Source organism: Anser brachyrhynchus, assembly GCF_964034855.1.
Source record: "Anser brachyrhynchus genome assembly, chromosome: 5".
Lineage (NCBI taxonomy): Eukaryota > Metazoa > Chordata > Aves > Anseriformes > Anatidae > Anser > Anser brachyrhynchus.
In genome coordinates this window covers 8,181,294-8,208,130 of record NC_137699.1, presented here as the reverse complement: position 1 = coordinate 8,208,130, position 26,837 = coordinate 8,181,294, and the positions used below count along the sequence as shown (strand labels likewise).

The window sequence follows — 26,837 nt, the reverse complement described above, 5'->3', positions numbered from 1 at the left end:
TGAATATGAAAATATTTCCTATAATGCCAAAATGTCTTTGCTCTAGATTTTGTAACGGTAAGTGAAACTACTTACCGTTACTATACCACAGTATAAAAAGGACATGAAACTGTTGGAGAGTGTCCAGAGGAGGGCTACAAAGATGGTGAAAGGCCTGGAGGGGAAGACGTACGAGGAACGGCTGAGGTCACTGGGCCTGTTCAGCCTGGAGAAGAGGAGGCTGAGGGGAGACCTCATCACAGTCTACAACTTCCTCGTAAGGGGGTGTCGAGAGGCAGGAGACCTTTTCTCCATTAACAGCAGTGACAGGACCCGCGGGAATGGGGTTAAGCTGAGGCAGGGGAAATTTAGGCTCGACATCAGGAGGGGGTTCTTCACAGAGAGGGTGGTTGCACACTGGAACAGGCTCCCCAGGGAAGTGGTCACTGCACCGAGCCTGTCTGAATTTAAGAAGAGATTGGACTGTGCACTTAGTCACATGGTCTGAACTTTTGGGTAGACCTGTGCGGTATCAAGAGTTGGACTTGATGATCCTTAAGGGTCCCTTCCAACTCAGGATATTCTATGATTCTATGATTCTACTGACTTTTTGTTGTTCAGACCATGCAGAGATCAAAAACTTCCTTTCATGTACAAACAGGCAATGCCAGCCTGTGTATCCTTGGTCAAATGCAGTTATACATACACCGTAAACAAAAACATTAATCAGAAAGTTACATTAGCGCTGCTGCAGCAAGTTGTTGAAACATGACATAAAATAGACCGAAGTTTCTTTTATATGGTGTTTTTCATACCCATAGCATTATTAAGCCATTAAATACTTGCAATAGCAGGACTACCCATGTGGATGATAGCTCACACGCAGCTTAGGCAATTAGAAGCTGTTTTATTTGGAAAGAATACATTAATATTGGCCAGGACAGCATAAGGATAAGACATCATGTTACTTGGTGTGAGACTGACCCTGATAAGGAGATTATATAAGCTTGGCAATATGATAAGCCTCTGTGTACTGAACAGTGTCAGAAGCTTGGGAAGACTGAAAGCGTTTATACTGTACTGAGTAGCAAAGAATGCAAAGATCCCTGAGCCAGGGCTGAACATGCTACCTGCAGAACTAGGAGCAGAATAATCACATCAGTGTAACGCTGTACCACGGTTAATTACCCTTTCTGAAATTCACTGTAATCATTCAGAAGAAGGAAAAACAACAAACATAATCAACAAGCAATGGAAAATAAATAAAAAAAAAGTGAACCAAATGTACTGACAAAAAGCAGAACACCCACCCTGATCATTCAGCAATAATTTATCTGAAAATTCCTCCTGCACACTTGTAACTTTACTTGATTTATTCAATTTTGTGAACAGAATAAAGGACTGGTAAGGCAGACACATCAGGATATTATTTTAGAAAGCCACATACAAATGGCAGAATCAGCATCAGTGATTTGTGACTACTATTGAAGAAATTAGAAATAATTGCAACCTTTCATTACAAAACCTGTCATTTGGTATCTGCAAGCAATTTGGTGTAAAACTAATCTTGACGACTGAGTCATTGCCAAACCTAATAATTTGCTGCATAAACTTTAAACCATATAATTGCTCAAGGTGAACGCAAGAATCTCTAGCATTAACTGTTACTATATCAAGACCCAATCACACAGTACTTGGTTCAAAGAAATTGAGACTATAGGATCAGGCCCTTAACTAGTTTTTCTCATTGAACATGATGTGGGTTAATATAAAGTTAAATTTCATGAAAAAATATTCATCAGTGAAAGAGACAACAGCACTTCCATTCAGCAGGAATATTTTGTATTACTCACATGAACCACTGAATTCATAAACATTGTTCTGACTGGGTTTCAGGCTTTTGAAAACATAAACTGCATTCACTAAAACAACGAGAAAAAAAAAAGAAAAACATAACTGCACAAAGTGAAAAATCCATTACTATTTATCACCAATCAAATTAAAACCAACAGTTTGTTTTTTTTTTTTTCAATACACGGAAGGTGAACTAAGCATCCTTGCCACACCACACATCACAGCCATGCCTGCATTGTACAACCTACTTCCATTTCTGAGCAGTTGGCTAGCTGTAACAGTTTGCTATAACAAAGACCAACCTCTTATTTTATCATGTATTTATATACCCTAGAAGAGTTCCTATCCAATTCACAACAATTTTTTTTGCCATTTTGTTAAGATTATTTTATATCATAAGGTATCAGAGGTCTGCCTCCGCACCAACTGAACCTGCACCAGTTTATTGTAAACCTGATGTAAAACTAGCATTTGCTAGTACTGTCACTGAAATGATTTCAGAAGGCTCCATTTGCAGCCTGTTTTGTTTTGCTGCCTACCATTGTTATAAAACAATTACCACATGCATGTATTTGTATCATACCCACGTGTAGGAACCCTTTTTTCTTTAATTTTGATTCAAGGATTTGGAGAGCAGGATAGATTGGCAAGGAATTTAAGATGCTCCCACAACATGTGAAAATAAAGTTCAAGTCACAGCACAGTGCAAAGCATTATTGGAAGAGAAAAAGAAAGAACTCTGTCCTACAACGTGTTGAAAGCTTCCCAAATGGTGAGAGATATTTCAGAAAGTTTATTTTAGGTAAAAGAAAGCTTTTCAAGAACATGGTAACATAGGATTCTACATTACAAAAGTTGCTTTCCAAAGCAAAGTGGAATTATTTTCCTGCTACACGTCTTTTCAATGTATGCAACTTCTCTAGGAAAAAGCTACTAGGGAATGTCACCTAATGGACAGCACATACATATGCATCTATGTAAATTTGATTTTCTAGGAAAAGGCAAAGTTAGAAATATGTTCCTTTAAACTATACAATCACTAAGTGAAATTAAAAAAGACAAAAATCCCTCTCCTTAATGTTCAGTACTGAGTAAAAATATAGTAAGTCTGCATACAAGAAGTATAAAGATTCCTTACAGGCCTTTTTTCTCCACATTTCAAGAAGCCTTCAAAGATGAAATATTAAAATTCACTCTATCAGTTCTACCCGACATTAAGTAGCTGTATCCTGAGGACTAAATATGTCCTATGAACTTAAGCTTTAAGATCTCAGAGGCTAACCAGAGCTGTTCCTCCTCCTTTCCTCCACCTCAGCTTGAGCACAGCTCCCCAGAGGTATGGCTGAAGCCTGTGGTGGAAGGAGAAGTTTCAGGTGGAGCTCTCCCTTTGCTGTTTCCAAGCACATGCCTCTTTAGCATCCCAGAGCTCTGTCTGCTTTCAGTCCCAAATGAGACACTGAGATCTTCACCACGAGTTCAGTAACAGACCCGAGATCTGCAGGCCATACAGCACCCTCCGCTTCTGTGGCTGAGCCCCAGCCCGTTGTACTGCGTAACGCACACCTCCTTTTGCCTTTACACCGTTCACTCCAAAAGAGAGGGATGAAAAGTAATTCACCTGCATAGAGTGCATCATCAGTTCAATGTTTGGAGGGGTGAAGCAAACCATTCCATACGGACAAGACGTTAGTCATCGTGTAGGTCTACGTGCATGTCACGAGGATCGTTTCCTCAGCACACTTGACTTCCACATGCTGCCACAGTTTCATCTACAGAAGCTTGAACCTACATCTGCTTGATAGATAATCATCACGTCTGCTTGCATCGTTCACTAGAGATGGGGAGAACCAGGAAAGAGAAGACAGAAGAGACTGCAAGAACCCTCTCTTTAGCTGATGCCATTACAACTTGGAAGCTCACCAGCAGGTGAAGTCAGCTAACAAGGACAGCAAACTCCCCTGAGTGCATGAGATCTTTTACAATGAGCCTGCAGCATGTTGCTGGAGAAAATGTGTGCCTACCTGGCAATGAAGCCACTTGTTAGTCCAAGGGATAGAATTCACAAAGTGTTTCTGAATGAGTAACTGGAAAATTAATTTGACTGTGATGTTGTGAAGCAAAACTTACAATACAAATAGACGGTTTGATTTTTTTGCTGTGAGCTGAAAAATAAAATTAAATCTAGGATTTTCCTTTTTATTACTTCTACGAGCCTTACAGAGACTATAAATAACAGAGCTATAGTAGCTACAATTAAGACCTAAGGCCTTGGAGGAAAAAGGAGCAATTTTTTATGTACTGAAGCAGCCCCAAGATTCAACCAAAGCAGGTAAAAGATTTGATTTCTCTCAAGTGTTTTCAGAGCAAGTGACCTCTGTATGCAGCCAAGCACCGACCATAAGTTAGCCCTCCTAATGCAAACAAGTTGTTTATTTATCTACTGTAGTGAATACTTGAGCTTGCACAGTAAAATAAATAGGGGGAAAAATGTCAAGAATTATTAAAAAAAAGATTTTCCATTTATTTTAGTGTTTGTTAGAGCTCATCAAAAGCAACTTCAATAAATTTCACATAAAAGTGAAAGACTTCAACCATTTTTCCCTTCATCATGATGGCTCAAGTATTCCAATATGATGTTTTGGAACAACAAAAATAACAGTATGGAATTCGGCTTTTATCTAATTAAAGCTATTCAAAGAAATTATTTTACCCACTGAACACAGTGGTGTGAATGTAGCAGGCTCAGTGTGGAAGGTCTGGATCATGTGGGTAGCAATGAACCATTGCTTCTTTATGAGGCAAGAAAATATATATAAAGGTAAAAAGGGATTTTTTTTAAACATGGAAAAATCAGTAAATTCTACGTGGAGTTTGCCCATGTCTTCCCTAAACTTGCCATACTGTAATCAAGTTTCAAGTTCAGTTAGATTTTTCCTGTTCCCTCATCTGTATTTTAAGCATGCTGTTTGTGCTAAGTTGGTAGAAGTGGACCCTGGCTCTCTAGACCCCAGGATATGATGGCTGTTCACTAACATACATGTAAAAATAGCTTCATCTGGGGCAAAGTTCCTCTTTGTGCTCCTGGAGATTAAATGGCTAATAGATTCTGGATGGTCAATCACAGTGAGATGAATTTTACTTCAGTCAGAACTGGCACGTGTCCACACTGCAGTTCAGTGAAAGAAATCCCGGTTCTCTTTCACTCAACTATACAACTACTCCACTAATTCATTCCATTGCATACGGCAGAAAAACCTGAGATACCACATCAAATGTGTCTTCACTGTTACAAAGAAAGGAGGACACAAAACTTGGGAAGCATTCTGCATACGTATGAGGAAAGAGAAAGACTTGCAAAGGGGAAGGTGGTCATCTGTACTCAAAACTGCTACAGTTCCTTCTGCGAAGGAAGGAGCATTGCCGATGAATATGGCACTTCAGTTGCCAATGCCAGGATACACAGAAACAGGCTTCAAAGTTTTTATGGAACTTCAGAACCTCAAGAAAAAGAGAAAAAGAAAAAAAAAACACACATTTCTTGCATCTGGGCAAGATTATATTTGTGTAGCTTAAGATTCTGTTGAAATAGTATACAGAAAGCAAAAGTCCAGATAGTAAAAGGAGCCTCAAAATATCTATTATACAAATATTAAAGTTATTCAACCTAAACTTCTGGAAGCTCACTATAATTGCTTCTTTTATATCTGGCATTGCACTTCAACTGCTGAATTCCTTAGCCTCCAAGAGCAGACTTATAGAGATGCTGTACTGTTTGATTTGGCACTATTCACAAACCTTGGCAGATGATCAAATAGAGGGCACAGAAGAGCAGGAAAAGCCTTAAGAAACTGTCTGGGCTGCTGCCGTTACTGCCTCCATAGAGAGCAAAGTTACTGGTAAGCACAGAGCAGCTGTATGTATTACTGTTGTTTAATTTTAGACTGTTTTATTACATATCTTGACAAAATAAACATCAGCATTTCTTCAATAGGGACTAATTTGTGTCTAGCTTAAATTACAACTCTTAACTCCCCAACAGGTAAAAAAATTATTTTTTCCTTTTTGCAATATTCTGGAATATATGAGTCACTAATGTTGCATAGTAACTGAAATCTCAAGACAAAACTGTTACAAAAGGCAACAGGAAGGAAACAGGACAATTTAAAAAATACTTTTAAAAAGTCACAGAAATTATAAGAAGATTAAAGCTAGAAAATTTAAAATATTACATCTATAAAGATCCAAGAGGCATAAAACTGCATTTTTACAACGGGGTTTAGATGCAGAGCAGCGTTTTGAAGTTCAAGAGGACCCAGTAACAACTTGGAGAGTCCTGAAAAGCTGCCAAGAAAATTCTGCTCATGTCGAGTACCTGGGGGACTGGGGGAGGATGTCCAAGTAACCCAGAGGCAGCAGAAAATAATCCCGAGATCCTACCACATGACTGGAAATTCACGGAAAAGCATCGCACGTAAACAGGAATCCCCCAATACTGACACTGTTACAACTGCAGTTTACATGCAGCTTTTAACTCCTGGTAAGCTCAGGTGGCCAAGGGAAGGCAGCAGAGCCACTTGCCAGCATCCTGGTCCTCCTCTGCCTTCCAGCAGGCGCTCCAGACAAGGGAGACAACACGTAGCTGCATCTTCCCCCCCTGCTGCCCGCAGGAACCCTCGAAAACCTGCATGGCCCTAAGACGCCTCCACTTCTGCTGAGCATTGCTCCAGCAGGAACTGGGAGGAGAAAGAGAAGGCTGCAGACTGCAAGGGGAATTAATGCTTCAAGCACTTTAACTCCTATACTCCTATTCCGCTTTCTACTTGGAGAGCTGCCAGGTTACCAGGGAAGCAAGTCATACAGAGCAGCTGTTGCCCAGTTATGATCTTCTCTCTCCCCAGGCTTCCTCCACGTACATGCTGCAGATCCTTGTCCGCAAGCTGGGGCTCCTTAGGAACCCCACAGCAGAAAGAGAGAGAGTTGGAGCTCTTTGCTTGGCTACGGCTTTGGCTGTGTTTCCTCTCCCCTCTGCACTGCAAGTAGAAAAAAACATATGATGCCCTGGACTCTCTGGCAATGTTGGGTAGTGCCCCCAGGGGAAGGGGCAGTGGGGATGAAAATAAGCTTTGAAAATAAGCAAAATAAGCTTTTCTAGTTTGTGCAAAATACACACAGCCTCATCGAGCTTACCGGTTATAAGTCAGATGATTCTCAGCCTATGGTCCAGCCACCACATACAGAGCCGGATATAGAGCTCTGTAAAGCCGGCATCATGCTCTGTTACAAAGCTCAACATGAGTCTTACGCACATGAAAGAATACTTCTCACCGAGGACTGCATAAAAGACATCCCACTGCCTTCCTCATTTTCCAAGATTTGGAGACTACTTTCCCCCCTTCTTCCTCATCTGACAACCTTCAGGTGCCCTGCATGCAGACCTCCTAGCCAGCATGAACGCAGAAAAGAACATTTCAACATCTTTATGCCATGCCTTTACCATCATTTATGGTTAACTATGAACAGATTTGCCACATTACAGAAACTGAAGTGAAGCTTCCTCAACTTACATGTTTTGTCTCATGTCCATATAAATTAGGAAAACAAGCCCGAAGGGACTCCTGCTAAATACTCTACTTGTATATGTACTTGCTTAATACAAGTGTATGAAACTGAAGATCTCTTTCTATGAAGTATGCATTTTATATACTTTTTTTTTAAATGCATGAATGCTTTAATATACTGCTTTAACAAGTATTCTTGTGACAGTTCAAAAAAAGAACGTGTTCACTAGAGACAAATATTTTCTATACTTTTCACTGATTTCCTTCAAACTTTCTTTCAGAGTGCACTTTATGATTGCTGGTTTACTGGTCTAAAGTAGAACTATCCACGTGAGCAGCATCCAAGAGTGATGCATGTCTGTACACTTGCTGTAGACAAAAAAAAAAATTAAATCACTTAGTGGCCAAATTCCAGTTCCAGTTCCAGTCCCTTAATGAAATTACATCTTAATGAAATTGACCTACTTATACATTAATACTACTGTACCTAAAATATAACATAGATGGAAACATATTCTTTGTCATTTTATCTGCAATTTGCAATATTGATTTTAACCCCAGACCAGACCTTGATCTAACTAAGTGCACTGTGAGTCCAAAAATGTTGACCTCCAGACCAAACATGTGTTCTTTATTACAGGCGCAAGCAGACCGCCTCACATTTGGGTGACGGATGTGAGCCCAGTCTCAGTTCACACTGGGTCAAGGAGTAATTCTGCCACATGCAACTTTATTGCCCTGAAAGCTATAGCAGAGTGCTCACCGATAAAAAGTGATGCCTCCTTATTCTCAGTGATGCCAAGAACCACTGGGGTATTAGCCCTGTGAAATAAGAATGAAAAAACAAAACCAAAAACAAACAAACAAAACCTACCACAGAAGTTAGGGTGCTAGTTTACAAACAAACAAACAAAAAAGTATTCTCTATACCAGTGAAAGTTGGGGGGGGGGGGAAGAGTGTCTTAATGCTCTTTTAAAACACGCTGAAGCATTCCACCTCCCATCACGATATTCTCTTACCCTAATTTAGACATTCTTGAAAGATTCATTCATTGCAAGCAGAAGCATAAGGCAATTCCACAGATTTATAATGCTGCTCCTCCCTATAGTAAATGAAACCTGGATCTCCAACAGCTACTTAGGTGCCCATTTCCCTCTGGTTTTACTGGGCACATAAATGCCTTTGAACCAATTCAATGCTTCACCACCCCTCTTCCTCCCAGTAACTGAAAGTAACCAAAGGTAACACTGTCTCCCAGTTTCAAAGAAGGAACTACTAAAAAACACCGAGTCATTTCAAATTGCACGCAGTTACCTAAATAATTCTGAGGTCTTGGGCCTCAGGGACAATCTTAGGAGCATGGATGTGGCTAAGCCCCATACAGCATTATAGGCTTGCTACCTGTAGCAAAAGAGATTTTAAAAAGAAACTTAATCACAAAACCAGGAATTTATAAAAAGGAAACTGTGATTCCAATTCTCCTACAAGGAGAGGAGACAGGTTCACTAATTCTCCTTTACATCTTTCAAAAAAATCTCACTTAGGAATGACCAGACTTTTTATGACTGAATTACTCCATCCTTAAGGAGAGGACTCCACATCTAAACCTTGGAGCAAATCAAATCTAGTGGACCTTTTTAAGCCAAGACAGTCTCTCTATATGACTGGAAAGACAGACTCTCTTTAGACTGATCTTCTACTTAGTCTAACAGGCACTTCTGAATGCTCATCTGTCTTCTTTCTTGAAGACATGAAGAAAGGAACAGTACTGTCTCAGTACTCTCAGTGTACTCTCATGCACTGTATGTTATTTTACATGAAATGATTAAAATGAAGTAGCAGAAAGAAAAATAGGAAGCAGTCAGGTGTTCTGTGGTTCTATTATCTCCATCTTAAAAAAAAGGAAATTCATAGGCAAAGTCTAAAACGTAGTCAAATTAACATTTGCTAGTGGCTCAACTGATTTACTGGAAAGGAAACAGCATTGCATGTGAGGAACTGGTTAAGACTGTTTGCTGAACTGCCCACAATTCCAGATTGTAAAGAAAAATACAAAACGTTATGACTGCAGCAAACTTCAGAGCATTACCCAGCTCATTAACAACTGCAGAGGATGCATTTATGCAGAAGACATGAAATTAATACATTGGATATCCCTAGACTCTACTGCACAACAGTACACTTAGCAGAAACTTCCCAAATGTCAGACATGAAAGAGCACAATCATTTTTGACTTAGCATATGACCATCGATCAGTCATTTTCTCCTTGGCCCATTATTTCTGCGTTTTGTTTACCTGTACATTATAGCGTTGCATAGAACTAACACGGGTTAAGTGAGTTCAGGTGCTGGAAGGAGCTCAGTGCTCATTATGGATGTGAGTGCTTTGCTTTGGGTGCCTGATCTCAGGAGATGATGCTACAAAAGGAAACCGCTTTATATTTCCCACTACAAAAGACAGTGAGAGTATAGAATCCTAAACACTTCAGCTATCTTTGTATGCCCCAGTAAGTCTTTAGGACAAGATTCTGGAAGAAAGACTTTAAGTTTCCATTCAGGAAATGATTTTAAAACATTGAAGAAAGACAGAGAATGCTACATAAGAATAAAAAGGTAAAAAAAGAAAAGATGAGAATACTATAGCAAAAAGTCATGACCATCACACAGCAATTTCCCCTGTTTGGGAATTGTTCATTTCATTCCAAAGTAATGCCTTTACTTTACTTTACTTTTACAGTATGACACAGCAGTTCTTGGGAATGTACCCTTCAAGATTATGATACAAATTTTTAAAGATTTTAAAAGGTTAGTGAATTCTTATCTTTAATAACACAAAATAGACTCATCCCTGAAATAAGTGAAAAAATGCCACAAAAAATCAAAGATGATGGTCTAACTAGCAAAACACAACATTCTGACGAGTTGACAATCAAGAGAATTTGAGATCTGCACCAACTATATGAGCAGTCCTAAACAACCCACCACATATTTTTTCCAAAAAGCAGCCAATAAAAGCAAAATTGTATTCCTACCAGTGCACAGAAGCAAAAGAGCCTTCTCTCCTGTTTTAATAGAAGTATTTACAGATGAGAAAGCTCCAACCAGAAAGGCTACATTTTGATAGAAAACAAGGGAAGGTCTCTTGTCAATAGCTCCAAAATACATGTGCTTACCACCTCGCCCCAACAGCTTCTCTGAAAACCCCAGATCTACAGGGAAAAATATTTAAAATATTAAACACAGTCTGTGAGAGAAGGCAGCAAAAACATACACTGCAGTGTACTTTAGCTATTTCAGGAACATATGCTTTATGTGCCTTTCAGATCAGCATAATGGTAGCCTTACATACAACATGCCAATCTTGAATGAGATATTGAAGTCCTCCTTTTCCTCAACACTTAAACCCATACAGAAGAAAAGAGTTGTTGCATGCAGTAAAGTAGAAGTATGTGTACCTCAATATCATTTTATATTTGCAGCAAGTATTGCTTTAAATTATTTTTCTAACATGATAGATCGTTTCTTTTTACATCTGTTTATCTGTCCTTAGCCTGAGAGTCTTGTAAGGCACAGACAGGAGCTTTTTGGAAAGCATCCAACCGTCCCCATCGAAATAATGACTTTTGCTTAATGAGAATTAATTCAATTACAACAAAGCACAGCAAACAACAGAGATGCTCTGGCTTGATTTTACAGAGATGAGTTGTAGTGAAACTCTGAAGTAAATGATAATGCCAAAGGAAAAATTCTTCACTGTTGTCAAACTGTTCGGAAAGCGTTAACATGGTTCATTCATTTTCAGCTGCAATACCATGTTGAAAACATAGTTTTGCTGGTCTGCAGTTGATTGATGTACATTACTCATATCAGGCTAATGGCACTTTATTTTCCAACAGTAGCAAGTAATGAGTGACCTTGAGTGCATATTGTTTTGCTGAAAGGTTTTGTTGCTCCGTGTACTCTATGAGCACCCCCAAGGAAATGAGGGCCCTGTATTGGTGTTTTTCAGCAAACCTCATTTCTTTCATGGCTTTCTGTAAAAGAATTTGATACAGGGATAGAAGCTAACCTCAGTGAGTAAATGAAATATTGATCCACGCTACGCTGGCCTTGCCTTCACCTTGTCCCAGGGCTGTGAGTTACTGACTTTTCCGTTTTGGCTGTAATAGGAATTATTACAACAGGCCTGTGCGAGTAATTACTTGGCATGGCAAAAAGGAGGGTCCATCATATATTTCTGTAGAGACGTTAGTTTCCATCAGCCCAGCAGTCTGCTTTTTTGGCCCTGTCTTTCCTACTCTTGATTCAATTCTTTTAACCATCATTAATCAAGTTCCTTGTCAGTAGAAGTTTATCAAAAGTATTAAGTGAGCAAGGTTGCATGGCCTCCTTAAAAAAAAAAAAAAAGAAAGAAAAGAAAGAAAGAAAGAAAGAAAAAAAAAAGCTAAGAAAAAGAAGCACCAATGCAGGGCAGTAAATTTCAAAATACGGAAGGCTGGCTCGGTGATATATATGAGTGTCTCTTCAGCTGGAATGAGCAGTTCGTTTTTGTGATAGATACTGTAGTTTGAGCCGTGATAGAATCCTTCTCAAGTTTATATGTCATAGACTATCGTTTATGAGAGACCATGTGTTTCTAAATGGTGAAGGTCATGGCTGATGGCAAAAGTAAAAGCAGTGGTGATTCATTAAAAATAGTTAATAGGGCCTGCTGTTGACAGGGATAAATAGCAACATGCTGATTTTTCAACCCACAAGCAACTAGTTCAGGCAATGTTTCTTCTGTGTTTTCCACCACTCCTGATTGCCAGACAGCTGTGAACATACATAGAGACATAAGCAAGATTGCTTCCCCTCTGTTAATAATAGATGCAGGATGGGTTTCCAGTGTGAATGACATTCCTAGATACAGATTTTCCAATCGGCAGCTTGGGCAGACTGACTAAACATTCACTTCACAGTGATTTGTTAGCTAATAATCAAGTTCAGACTGTACGGTGAGCTCTTAGGGACGAAACACATTTGCTAACTATACTGCTGGGATCCCAGCCTTCAGTTTCAACAGCAACCAAAGCCCTGGGAGAGCCTAACATCCTTGGAAGCTTTGGAGGCATAAAGGATGCTGAGATGGGACCTCACAGCACTGGCACGGCTCAAATATTAATCACCTTTATTGTATTCTTGATCAGAAAACTCTAACTTCCTTAAACTATTTTTGTTCTCTTTAGAAAAGACAGTCTTAAAATGCAGTTACAAATAAAAGAGGGGTTGTGGTGGTGCTGTTCCTTTGGTGTTTTTTTTTTTTCAAAAAACAAACCCAAACATTTTTTTTTTTTAAACAGACATCATTAAAATGAAGTTTTAGTCCACTTATCAAAGTTTACAAATATAGTTTGCCAAACTGATCTGGGACTGCATTTGATAAAAGTTTGGTACATGTTCACGTATGGTTAGTTTTATTTTTGTTTGTTTTTTAATGCAGAAGGCTTTACTACTATTATATAGTCATTATTAATATTGGGGGAAAACAAAATCAAAACCAAAAAAAGGAAGAGCAATGATTCATAGCTTCCAAAGAAAACTCAACACCCTGAGTCTTCCGGGATTCTTCCTTGAGTCTTTCTAGTGGAGAAACCTGACAAAACTCCACCTTTTGTTTTGCCAGATATAGGATCAGATTATTGTCAGTGTAAACTGGTGCAATTGCACTGAAGCCAATGAACTGGTTGCTAAAATGAAATGACAGTTTCCTGTCCCTTTAGCTTCTGTCAAACACACAAGCTTTAGCCCTGACATATTCTCATCCTGAACAGCGCAGAGGCAGATCACATCTCTCTCATCAGCTTCATTGCAGCAATTTTATACTGCACTAAGGTTTGTTGTATTCATTTTCGGTGACTGATCAGACAGAATGGAAAGCTGGAGAAAGAGATTGTTTTATTTCTGACTCTTTTGTTAACTGAATGTTTTGTTCTGTGTCTCGTGACATTCCTCTTGCTCTACCTTTTCTTCCTAGCTAACATCGCAGCTAACATGCGCACAGAGGCTAGGGAGGTTGGGGTGTGTGTGTCTCCTTTATTTTAAGAAAAAAAAACATGTTTACCATTCAGCTCAACTAGTTTCCTCCATGATCTCTGTCTCAACTATTTAGAGAGATCCAATCCTTATTTGATTTTGAAGCACTATCAAAATGAGTATGATTAACGACTTCCCTAGGAGTTGATCGTGCTCTGCTTGACTGGATGAATACTGGAACACTAACAGAAAGAAGAAGAAAAAAGGAAAAAAATTTACTGGATAATTAAAAATAGTAACAAAGAGAGCAAGAGAAAGAGTGAATCCATTAAGTCTTGGTTAATTCTGCCATCTCCAGTCCTTTGTTCTTCCTATGATACATATGCTATGCAGCTGCCCAGATCAGAACTGAAATCCCATAATTACTGACACTCCCTCACTTTCTTCCCCTCATTTTACTGTAGGGGAAAAAAAAATTTGATTTTTCCCTACTTGCTAGCTTAAGAGAAATGCTTTTTTAGGCACGTTTGGAGAGAGGGTTATCATCTTGACAGAATGGACCTTTCTTAAATGTAGTTTCATCTCAAATGATTTTACTTTTTTAGGCATCGATCAAATGCTGCTTCCCTTGGGCCCATCATCTGCAGAAACAACACCAGCCTCCAAGTGAAATAGGCAGACAGTGAAAAATATTTAATTACTAAGTAGAAAAGTAAATGAGATAGCCGTTGTGATTATTTTAATGCTTATATTTTGATACTTCTATATAAGGATCAGTTACCCTAATATAGTCATCTTGAGAAAGACAGGCTGCAGTGGTTACAAATTGACTTTTTATGGAGAAAATAAGACTGTTCCTAACCTATTGCACCGATATTATATTTTGTTAATATTTTATGAAATAAAAGTCCTCCCATTAAGAGTGGCAAATTGCTTTATAATTATAGCACTTCGCACACTAGAATGACTACTTCGTTTTATGGAAAAAGGCTCAAAATACAATTTCATTATCATCCAGTGTCTTTTCATCCTTCTAAAGGTTTCAGCAGAAAGCTGTTATATGCACCTCAGATCTCTCCTTCTCCAAATATTAGCTCATTTAAAAAGAAAGAAGAAAAAAGAAAATTGTGGCTTCCACTCCATGCTGCTCCATGCTAATGAACTAGTTGTGTACAGTGTACATAGATCTAGATGAATCAAGTGAACAACCATAAAATATGGACCCTTTAACTTCTGCATCTACTGGCTGATTTATACAGAGGATGAGCACTGAGTTAACTCAGGTGGTTTAGAAACAGATTTAGTTAAACCTGTGCAACTTCCTGGTGCAGTCCCTCTTAAATCAGGTTAAGAGAACCTTAAATTGATTTACTTTGATGCAGTTTATAGACCTGAATTGGTTTCTAAACCAATTTAGTTAAAATTGTTATTCAAGTTGTATTCAGACAGCCTCCAAGCTGACCACACCGATCCAAGTCTGAATCTGTACACTTCTGCAGTTTCCAGATGAGACCTAAGTTGCAGCACTGCAGATTTTTGATCTTTCTTCTTTGAACATTTTGGTACAGCCATGAAATTTTTCTCCTGGAAATCATCAGTAGTCTGGCTTATGTATCGCCATCTTCTCTTCTACCTGCACACACCAGTGACAGTTTTGGTGCTTATGGTTAGAAGCTCAAAGGTTATTTGATTTCCAGTGAAAGGCTTTGTCTGTCTGCTAGCAGATCATCACTGCAACACTATCAATAGTACACTACCCACGTTACAAATGAAATCTTAGCTGACTCATGTTACAGAAAATGTTGTCGCTAAAATATTCCAATTTTAGAGGCACTCATTTAAACATAACCTAATTAGTCAAGATGCAGAAAGAGCTATCAAACAAACAAACAACAAATAAAAAAAATCTTTCCCTCAACTGCAAGAACTTTGTGGAATGATGTCTGGAGATGATACTAACCCCATGCTCACAAAACAACAGTAAAACAGAAAATCACCAAAAACTCATCCCCAAACTGAGGTACTTTCAACTGGCCTCCTGAACAGCAAGTAACTCTGAAGTTTAGCCCTCGGATGCTAAAATATGAATCAGTTTAAATATCAAAGTTGAAATGACAAACTGATTGTCCATACATAAGCACAAGTCCTAAGGACCGGAAAAGGATCAAAAACCAGTAATTCTTCAGTACAGTGAACTCCTTCCAAGCACTATATCATATTTAAACCCTACTATATATTTCTCTTTTTCCTCTGTAAGCATAGAGAGGAGAGCAATCTGGTTTTACCTTTTTACACTTCTCTCTCTCTCTTTCTTTGTTCCAATCACTGCCATGGCATCTTGTCCTACTGCTTGTTTTCCAGGTTAAGTGTCTAACCAAAGAAGCTCAGCACCTGGTGAAGGTGCAGGATGCATCCGCTACATCTGCAGGATGGCTGCCATTTCCTCAGTATGGAGAGCATTGTCCATTCACCATGTATAGTTGATGTTATCTGGTATTTATGTGCCAAGAAGACGCAAAGACAAGTTGCCTGTAACTCTTCTACTACAATTATGTGTTACGAACTTCAGCCCTTCAAAGCTAGTTCATCAAACAGAAATACTTGGTTTGTCTAAAAAGGCAAAACCTCCTTGTGGCACAGCTTGTAAGGTCAGAGACTCTGAAGAAAACATGTCATTATTTCTGCTATGAAAATTGGTCTACCTAATGGATTTTCATTAAAATATATTTCCGAGTTAAAAAAAAGGAAACCAACAGAACTCAAAACTGGACTAAGTACGTGAAAAACTAGGTACACCTTTCTACTCTCTCTGTTCCTCTCTACAGATAAAATGTAGTGGGGGCTTTCTTTCAAAATGAATAACCAATATATTGCTCACTTAGGATTTTATGAGGATGTTCTTCCACGATAGAGATTTTATTATTATATATTCACCCAAAGGCAAAAGTAAAAAATATTCTAGGGTGAAATTATTCATGTCCTAATTTTTGCCTGACATAGTTTGGCATGATACTGTCAGTCTCCGTTGTAAGGGACCTTTAGCAGACATGTGAGGGGTGTTCACAGGGCAACCAAGACACGGAGCCAGCAGATAAAGCAAGGACAGCATACAGACATTTGTATGAAGCTTGCCTTTCCATGTGCTTGAAGTGAATTATGCAAGGTCTTATTTGTTTTAAACTTTGCTACCTTCACAGACAGGTTCCAGTGGAGCTTTTTTTTGTTGTTTTCTTTTTGTTTTCTTTTTTTGATATTTACTAGAATTTCAGCGTTCCTCCCTAGTGAGCATTGAAGGCATATTAATGAAGGAAGATGTCCTTAACCTCTCAACTACTAGAATCTGACCTGAAGATTAATTACTATTTTGGTCTAAACAGCCCCCTACATGAGACATTTCCACACTTCATTCTCCGTTGCTTTCAAAGACTGGACCACAAGTGCCTTGAGACTTCAGTAGGACTTTGCTACGCTGTGGAGGAGAAGAACGGTTTGACACACTGTGGTAGCCGTTGAGAAGCAAAGGGGGCAGTGGTGGTTCCTAGGTCTTGTTCCAGTTCGTAGCATCCCCCACATGGTACCTAAGCTCGGGGCTGACATCACTGAAACATGAGCCCAGACCTTTCCCTCATTCCCAAGCACTATTACACAGCGCAAGTTTTACACATAAGGACCCCTCAATTATTTCTGCACTGGCTCCGTACCAATACAAGCACTGGCAAAAATTCAGAATGCTTCCCAAGGGAATTACTAATTGTATAAGTGTTCTGAGATACACAAAAATTATTCACTGATTTGTATTACCTTCTTAGGCTCTTAGTGGCCAAGATAACATTGCAAAAGCCTTCAGAATATCTTGACCTATTTTAAACAAAAAAATCACACATACACGCAGCAGCCAACTGTCAGAAGCAGGTTAAGCAATCAGTCAGACATTTTGCTCTTTGCCTTTCTCTTTTGTGACTTTGAACATCTATATATGTGGAAATGAAAGTACCTTTGCAGGCAGTTGCAAGGCCTCGGCTCTGACATACTGTAGTGCAACACAGTCTGCAGTGCGGCGTGGATGACTGAAATGGCTCGGTACCGACACAGGTCATCTGGCATCCACCTAGGAGGGATCAGCTGATGTTGTCCTTTTTTTTCTTTTTTTTTTTTTCTTTTTTTAATTCCAGTGACATAGCTTTTGCCGCTATAACCAAGAAGGTGATACAAATGTTGTGCTGCATCTCAATAGATGTTTCCCAGTTCCTCGGAATAGCACAGGGCTGCAACACACTGCCAGAATGGCTCCAATGGCTCTACCCAGAGCCTCCAGTTTCCAGCAGTACAAGGAACTGGAGCAGCTCATGTCACAGAACTCACCAAAGGCTCGCTTCACTCTTACGTTCTGCTTTACTTATATCCATTACAAGAAACTTGGGCACCTCTTTAAGGATTATTTTGTAGAAGGAAGATGTATATACAACCACCACACTCCAAAGTATTTGCACTTTTTGGTAGCTAACAATGCATCAGACCCTGCAGGGTTTTTCTCCCCCTTCTGTTTCCTGCTCTCATTAAAATATTTTTTAATGAAAATGTCATTGACATGTCACATCATTTCACCCAGAGTCAACTCTCAGATGCTCATTACGCTTATTCTTGAGACAAATGTTGGACTAAGAACAAAAAATATTTTTCCCCTTAGGAAAACTAAAATAGTATCAAAAAAAATCAAATATGAACCACCTCATCAGCAAAATTCATTCATTTCAAGACATTGTTTCAAGGGTTTCAATTAATTAGATATCCTAAAATTGCAAAAATCATTAATTGTGTTATTTTTTTCAGTATACATATGTATTAAGCAAAGGGTTTTTTTTTTTTTTTTTTTCAGATAAACAGAACAAGATCACAGAATTCTAAAAGCAAAGTGCTAGGAAAGAGAAAATTTGATTAATCAGATGCAGAAAAATGTAGATTCACAGAACAAAAATTCATGGAAGAAATCAAAGGCCTGTAAATCTAATGCTGATACCCACTGCCCCCAACCTGACTGGTTAATTAATATTTTTTAAATCATCATCATTCCTAAAATGAATCTCCACAGCAATTATTAAATTCTAGATAAAATTATTAGCACACATCCATACATATTCTTTCTGATCAAAAGAGTCATGCAACAGGGGATTGGGCAAAGCATGAAAGGGCAAATACCAGAAGCAGGTTGAATCCTTGGAACACAGGACCATGTATCCAAATTTCATTAGCTAGAGAGAAGCCAACTAAGCCTTGAAATAAAAATGTAACTTGCTTTTTCTACAAATAACTTTTACTGTAAAGCATCCTTACTTATTTACAAAAATACCTAAAATGTTTCAGGGTGGCCCTGCCAGTTTAAGGAAATGTAATCGTAGCAGTAAGAGTTGCAGGCTGTGTGGGTGATCTGAATCATTGTTCAGTGACAAAACACTAGTACCATCAGTGAGCAAATTTGTTAGAGCTTGGTACAGACCACCTTTTTTTTAAATGTGCACATTCCATGGGTGTGCACATGTGATTTTAGCTCATGTAAAATTACTAATAAGCTGGAAGAAACTTGCACAATTTGAGACAATTTTCATCACCTTAATTTTAAATTACCTACATTTATAAATACCTTTGACTTAAAAAGCAAAGTAAATTCAGATTTTCCCTTGGGTTCACTCTTCAGGAGTGCAGTCCTGGGTCCTGTCCTAACATGCAGACTTTTGGGGAAACATTGTTAATCTTTTTACTTATTTTGTCAGGAGCTCATGTCTGACATATGCCTGTTGGGAAATAAGGAACAAGGAAAAAAAAAAAAACACCTTTTTTCTGCCAGTAATAAAGCAAGAAAAAAAAATCAAATGCTTTCATTTAACGGGAAGGTTATTTAAACTACTGCCTTATGTAAATTAATCTGTAGGAAAACAGTCAGATACAGTTTGGGGGTCACGCTATGTCTCAAACCAAAATAAAGGCATAGGCGGTTCTGAAACAGAAACTTCACATCAGATTCCATGTTTTCCCGATCCATGAAGCCCATTTTTTTCCCCTGATGTTTTCATTTAAGCCAAGCAATTAGTGTTTTATGAGAGATCCTAATAGTAAAACTAAAGCTCCATCTGTGACTGTTTATACAAATTACATATCTCATCCTATATTACTACTGGTTCAAAAGAGAAAGACGTACTCTATGTATTGCCTATTCCTATGTTTTTTGGTATGATACTTTTGCGAGCCATATTTTGTTTACAGACTAAAAAAGGGTGGTGTTGCCAAAACAGTGATTCCAAAAGTAGTTGTAAGTTGTCACCAAAATTAGTATAACAGAGTAACCTTCAAGACCATTTTGTTCTAACACATATTTATATACCAAGTTCTCAGGCTCTCCCTTGCAACCTTCTTAAGAGAGGTAAATAATATTTTTATACCATGAAAGAGGTAGAGTGCTTATAGAAAAAGACAAAAGGAAACCCTTTTCCCTCTGTAACAGTTTAGTGAAGCTTGATTTTGAACCACTGGGGAAAACAGAAAAGAAACTGTTACGTGAAATACGGCTGTCTTGCAACACAGCAAACAATTTTATAAGCTTCCAATTCAATGGCAAAAATGCAAGTCAGTGCAGAAGATCCGAATGAGGACGAAGTCTCCCAGCCCTTAGGCCCTGCTGGCAGGGCTGGCACAAGCAGCTTTTCTTCTCGCCCACCCCAAGCAGCATGCCTCATTGTTTTCTCACTTGTCTGCAAGGCTGATTTTAACCAGCGTGGGTTCCCATCGAAGGCCTGCGCCACAGCAAGCTGGGCGAGCACGAGGAGACAGAAATGACTGGCCAGGCTAGAAACTGCTCAAATCAGCCCAACCACTCAGAGCAATGAATTGAAAAATGGCATCCCCGAGGTTTTCAGATTGTTACATGTATAATAAAAAGCTTGAGTGGTGCTATTGCACTTTTCAGATTACATGAGTAAGCTACCTTCTAAAAGTTGTGCTATACTTAGAGCCAAATACAAGTTTAAACTGTTATGATGACACAGAAATACAGCTAGAGCTCCTTAGAGCAGAGTTTAGCTGATCATTTTAAAGCGTAGATATAAAGCCAAAGCCTTGTCAATTCATAATATTTTCCTGTTAACTATATTCTAACTAATGCCAGTGTGGCAGACAGCTCCATACCCAAGAATTTGCTTCGTATCTGCTTGAGCATATCTACTAGCATCTTACCACCAAGTCTGGTAGCTCCAGAAACAAAGCAACCCCCTCCCAAAACCACACTATAGCACTGTTGATGATTTCATTATTTATGCTTCCTCTGACATGGAGTATTTTTGCTTGGTACCTAAGAAAGAGGCAGTTTTGTTTTAAATCAGGAGCACGTTTGTCACAGCTAAGTAAATTATGTATGCTTTCTGAAATAAGCTATACCTAGCCCTACTCTCTAGAGGGTTTTAAGGGAGTAAACAGAAACTCAGTTTAAAAATGCAAACAGACACTATATATATTTCCCCATCAGTCCCATCCTTATTTTGGCTGTTATGGGGCCACCCGACTTCCCAGAACACTCCCTGTCCAGAAGCGGGCTAAGAACTTTATCACACAGTAACGGAGCCAAACTCCAGAAGTTGCACCGTTTTTGACTGGTATCATAACTGAATACCAAACCATTTCTAAAAAGTGAGCAAGAAGCCCCCCAGTATTCCCAACTCACGGCCTCTTCACCTGCAGGTGCACCCACCAAGGTTGGCAGCCCTTCCACACGACTCCTGCCTCTGGGATAAGGGAGGCACCTGCACACCCGGGGGAACACGTGGATCTTAGACATAACAAAATAAAGTACCCCTACAGCAGCACTGTGGTGGGAATGAGGCGAGCTCGCAGAGACCCTGAACTGCTGCAACAGACTGACTGCATTTCTCTGGAGCAGCTCTCAGACAGGCCAGGGTGGTCATGGCAGCAGAGTGCCCGCGGTTGGCCCTGCACACAGAAGCAGCAGATCCCAATGCCAGCTCCTCCCCGCCACAGTTGGATGTCTCATACTGAGGAAGAATTCTCAACAGCACCCACCAGGCAGTGAATCGACAGGACCAAGGCTTCTGTGCACGCTCCTCTGGCATGAGGTAGGTACAGGCAGCACACCCTGGTCTCACAGAGTCCCCACGAGGGCTCAGAGCAGGGCAGGAAGCACTTGGTGAAGCTGTGTGCTCTGCTGATGTGCAGGAACTTCCCAGGGTAGGCAGGTGCCCGAGAGAGCTGCCCAGGTAGAGACGGCAGCTACACCTTTGTACGAAGCCCCACCATGCTGCAATACACTAAGATGTTGCTGTCTTTTTGATATGTCTCACCTTAAATACTGAATGAATCACATGGATGGTTATTTTTCACCATCGTATTCTAGACTCAGATCTCAAAAGGCTGCTCATACATCATGCAGTATAAAAGCTAATACAATTTCAGGAGGTGTAGTACATGGCCAAGGTCAGGAACATTTTCTCTCTGCTGGCACTTTCTAAGCACTTAACAAAAGCTTGTCTTAAACAATAGGTTTGTTACGATAAAGACAAAAAAGAGACTACACTCCTGACCAGCAATTATATCTGTCTTAACTCATGCATGCAATGATATTTAAGAATTGAGAAATCTAAGTTAATGTACAATTAAGGGTTTAATTTGCATGGTTATTTATCTCTGTTACTCACACACATCAAGTGTTGCTTACAAATGGCCTGCTAAACGTCCAGCCATATAGACTGGTACAGGATTTGTGCGTGCCGATATTGTACCGGGTTTGACTGCACAGCTACAGTCTCAAACAATGGGAAATAATGAACATGCAGAAACCAGAATGCAAGTATTTAAATAATTCAGAGCTATAGTATTGAACCTCCAAGTTCTCTTTTACTTATTCTAAAAAATTGCACCCAAGACTAAGGTCTTCTATTAAAATAAAGGTCTAGAAAGAAAATGGTTGTAATTATAAATCTTGTGTTCCCAACGATGTATCTTTTTAAAGTAAATATTTGCAAATCAAGGAAAATGTTACTTTAATATTGGTAATGACTATTAGCAATACATTTACATATGCTACTTGAGAAACAGTGGAACATGACTAAACATAATATTATTAAATAAAAACAACACATTTGGGGGGCATTTGAATGTTACCCTTCCTCATGAAATAAATTTAAAAAATAAATAAAACATACAGTACTTTGCTCACACTGTAATTTGTCAACTGTTGAGGAAATTGGCATGTCTTTTCTGCTGATTTATTAGTTAATCCCAACAATTCATTGCAGAAAAGGCCAACAATGAATTACAATGTGAGGAAAAATTAAGCAGTGCATTTAAAAAGTGCTTAACTATACAGCCCTTAAAGCAAATTTCACAGCTCTCACAGACCTTGCTAAAATATTTTAGGTACCATTGCAGGTACCTACAGTTACCGATAGACTATTGCAGACAGTAATTTAATAGCAACAAATGTTCTCTGTCTTTTAAGTGTTATAACTGTATAATAGTTTTGCTAATATAGTCTCCTAGATTTAATGTCAAGTATTCAATAAACAAATAGTTCCTGGATCCCCAAAACATGAAAGGGACAGGAGATGATATGTCGATTTAATAAACACTGGGTCCACTGGATATTTCTATATATGAACTACAAAAATTACTTTATTTAAGCCAATAAATAATCCTGTTTATTGTAACAGAACAACTTCCTGCTCTTAGCATTAGACAGGTTTTGAAACTAAATATTTAACATATATTTAATACCTATATCCATATACGACTACATACTTTTAGACACCTTATTTTCACATAAAATAACTTGTATGCCTTTAAAAATATCAGCTGCAGGTGATATGCAAAAAATATTGGTAATCAGACTTTTCTTTCTCTTAGGCTTTACAGTGTAAGAAAAGGAAAATAAGAAATACCTTGAGCTGAAGTAACAGGGGCTGTACAATTAAACCATACTTGTTGCTTTTGGATATAATTCAAGGACCATTTACAGTCAATGGGAGTCTTTTGAAAAAGTACAAGAGGTTTGTAACAAACAAATTCCAAGGGTAAACCCATGCTGTGCAATACAGCATTGTGCAGAAAAATACCAGAGGCCGCTCACAGTTCATATCTGGTTTACACCTTCAACTTCCACCCACCTTCTAGATAGCACATCTAAACACGGTGGGCTCCACCTTCATTCCCACTAGGTCTTCTGTCCCCCATGGCTTGTTTTGGAGAGCTGTGCCAGAATCTCAATAGTTAGTTTTCAATCTAAATTTATTCAAAGCAAGATTACACACATTTGTTCTCCCACCAGATTTGCATTAGCTTAATTATAGTTTCGGGGCATGCAAAGAACATGATTGTATACGGGTTGCATACCTTAATTTTGGCCCGAAGTTATCTCCGTAGCAACTGTATCCTGAATCCCTGTAATTAGGTCCTTAGTTGCAAATTTCATACTGTACCTTGGAATTCCTTTAAATTGAGGTTCCAGAGCACTTTTTCCTCACAATTTTTCAGTCCAGTTAACTTGATTGATCTTTAATTAATCCGTTTCCCAAACTCTTCCCTTCTGAAATTACTTTAGTGTTTACGTACATCCTTCCACCTAATTTAAACTGAATTGCTAGTGATCACTTACTTCAAAGTTAACATCTCCACATTTCCCATTCCTTACTAAAATTAAGTCTGAAGTATGACGGTCATGTGCTCCGCTCCATATAGTATGTGAAAAACTGAATTTTGCCACCTTAAGAACAAGCCTTCCAAGACAGAATTCATTGCTCTTGCCTCTCTCAGGCAACCGGCGCTGTCTTTATTCTCCTGCCAAAAGTAAGCAAGCAAAGCTCGTCATGGCCACCTACTCTTCAAGGCAGTGAACTCACCAGGGACTCAGTCAAGAGCAGTAGCCTGCTTAGCTACGAAACGTGGGCTCCAGGTGACCTTGTTCAGCAGCACTGCCTTGTCGTCCCATTTTGCACTCCCACGTTTTGCTCAGCAGTAGCAAGAAGAACATATAGCAATGTGGAGGCATGCACAGGCTGAGTTTTTAGATTACAGTAGTCCTGCACTGCTGCCTACAGAAAAGCCAGCCCAGTTTACCTGGGCACCACATCCAAAACTGAGCAATGCACAGCGGATCACGACAGGAAATAGAGGCACGCATTCAGGGGACTGGCACCTACTAACCAGCACTTCATCTGTTTCTAACATTTAGCCAGATGATTCTTCTAACTGGGAAATACTTCTTTACTTCTTTTACTAAATACTTCTATAATACTTATCCATTTCAGAGGCTCATGTTAAAAGAAAAAAAAATAAATCAAAACTCCAGCTGATAAATTTTTCAGATTCTAGAACTTGTCTTTATGCTAGTTATTATTTGAGCAAATTTTTAAGTATTTGCCTTGAAACCTACCAGCAACTCTGTAATGGAACTGGAGAACCCAGCAAAGAACAAATTTATAAAAATTATACTTCATTATTTAGAATGAATATTCTAAAATAAATAGCCATTCTGTTACTAACTCCACTTTGCACCCTTACTAGACAATTTAGAAATGTTCGAGCAATAAGAATAGGAGCTAGAAAGCCTTACAACAAAAGGGCTACTTAAAAACAAAGGAAACCAAACCAAACAAACAACTCCCCCCCTCTCCCCCCCACCCCCAAAATGCAGAAATTCCGGCACCAATTTTGAGTCCCACCCAGCCCCAAGTCCACAGCACGTACCCCATGGGCAGAGCACACCGTGTGTACTGAAAGGCCTGCCAGGAAAAGCTGTCAAGAAACTTTCAAAGCTGCTACTCCTAAGCTGAGTGTTCCAATAGGATATACAATATTCACTGAACTCAACCCAGCCTCCGTCGGTGTCAGATCACATCTGCCACTTGGATGGTGGGAGATTTTTAAAGAGAGGCGGCATTTTACCACAAAACACTTCAGTCAAATGAGGTCTATTATTTTTGCAACTGCAGTGCAGACCTGAAGGCACTGAACTTTCTACACTGGAGCAGATCTCAAACATCTCTAGGCATCAGAAAGCGTAAGATCTCAGAACTTTGTCCAAACTGAGCCCCGAAGTCTTGCTGTCAGGGTACCGCCTACTACTGAGATATCTGTGACACAGCCACTTGAACGCTAGTTAAAGCGAGCAGATCCCTTGTCCAGTTTGCCATGGAGAGACAAGTTAGGTTGCAAAAATAAAAAATCTCACAGTTTGGTGAGTCTGCATACAAAAACCTGCGGCACTCGCACACTGTAGTGGCTTTTCTGTGAAGCCTTAGAGGCTCTTTAGATGCTTTAGCAGTTCAGTCATGAGACCAGTACACTTTGATCAGCGTAGCAAAACACACCGCAGAAAAATTATCAGATTAGGCTTCTTATGATAATACACAAAGTACGTTTACAACTGTGTGCGACTGTTGTAATTTCTAAAAGAAATAAATGTTTTTAATTGTACAGGAACTCTCCGTTGAATCTTTGTTACAGTCACAAACTGCAAAATTTGGCAAAACATCACTTTTGCCAGGTATTTTTGCCTACTGCTGAAGAGGACTGTCATGCAGGGTCCTTTAAAAATAACTAACCAAAAACAAGCCAACACGCATACTAAAAATTGGAATTATTATTCCAAGTTATTTACTGGAAGACTTCATTTGGGCCACCCCAGGACCACATGGGTCAAAACTAGTAGGAAATTTGTGTGAAACTCACCGTAACACCCTTGGAGAGTGAAAAAACGTTTTTGAAGATCAATTTTCTGAACTGTCAGTGGAGCTGTCAGCAGCATTCAGTAACAGCAATGCAAGGCCAGATGCAATATATTTCTCTGCTTAGGAAAATCTGAACCTTCATTTCTCATTCCGCAAGCCAAAACCATACACAGCCTCTGTGTATGTGATCTCAGCCTCTGCTGTTGATACTCCTTCAGTTAGTGCAAAATATGTAAATATTTACTGAGAGAAAAAAAAGGCATAAGAAAGCGACTGTACTGCCTGGTCTGAGAGTTAATTTTATAAGATGCAGGTTCAACCGAGAAAAGACAGGAATCAGCAGGGTTTTTTTGTGCTTATTTAAGTTTGAATTATATGCTTCGTTCACTTTTCCCCTCTTTCATTTAGACAAGAAAATAAGTAGTCAAGATTTGCTTCAGCTCAAAAGCAAGTTTTCTGCCAGCTTTTTTCCTTCAACAGCTGACCTAAGACTTAAAAACAAACAAACAAACGAAAAACAACCAAAACACATCAACTATTTGCAGCTACTGAATTGTGACTGCGTTCTGGAACCAACAGGATTATCAAGAGGAAGAGGTAGGAGCAGGAGGACCATCTGTTGGCAGACATTGTCTAGAAATTAGATGGGAACTATAACACCCCACCAACAAATTACACGCTAAGAAATCACAGCGGAGCACGCAG

The 26,837-nt window shown here is 39.1% G+C and overlaps 2 protein-coding genes across 2 annotated transcripts in view; one reads left to right on the top strand and one right to left on the bottom strand.

Annotated features, from left to right (window-relative positions):
- LOC308196372 (uncharacterized protein) overlaps positions 1–15,036 on the top strand; it is a 44,168-nt gene extending 29,132 nt beyond the window's left edge. Inside the window, exon 4 of the mRNA XM_080595275.1 lies at positions 3,149–15,036. Within this exon, the coding sequence (XP_080451401.1) occupies positions 3,149–3,179 (31 nt within the window). The 3' untranslated portion in view covers positions 3,180–15,036. The remainder of the gene's footprint in view (positions 1–3,148) is intronic.
- Positions 1–26,837, bottom strand: part of MPPED2 (metallophosphoesterase domain containing 2) — a 603,962-nt gene that overhangs the window by 539,983 nt on the left and 37,142 nt on the right. The gene's annotated exons all lie outside the window — the stretch shown is intronic.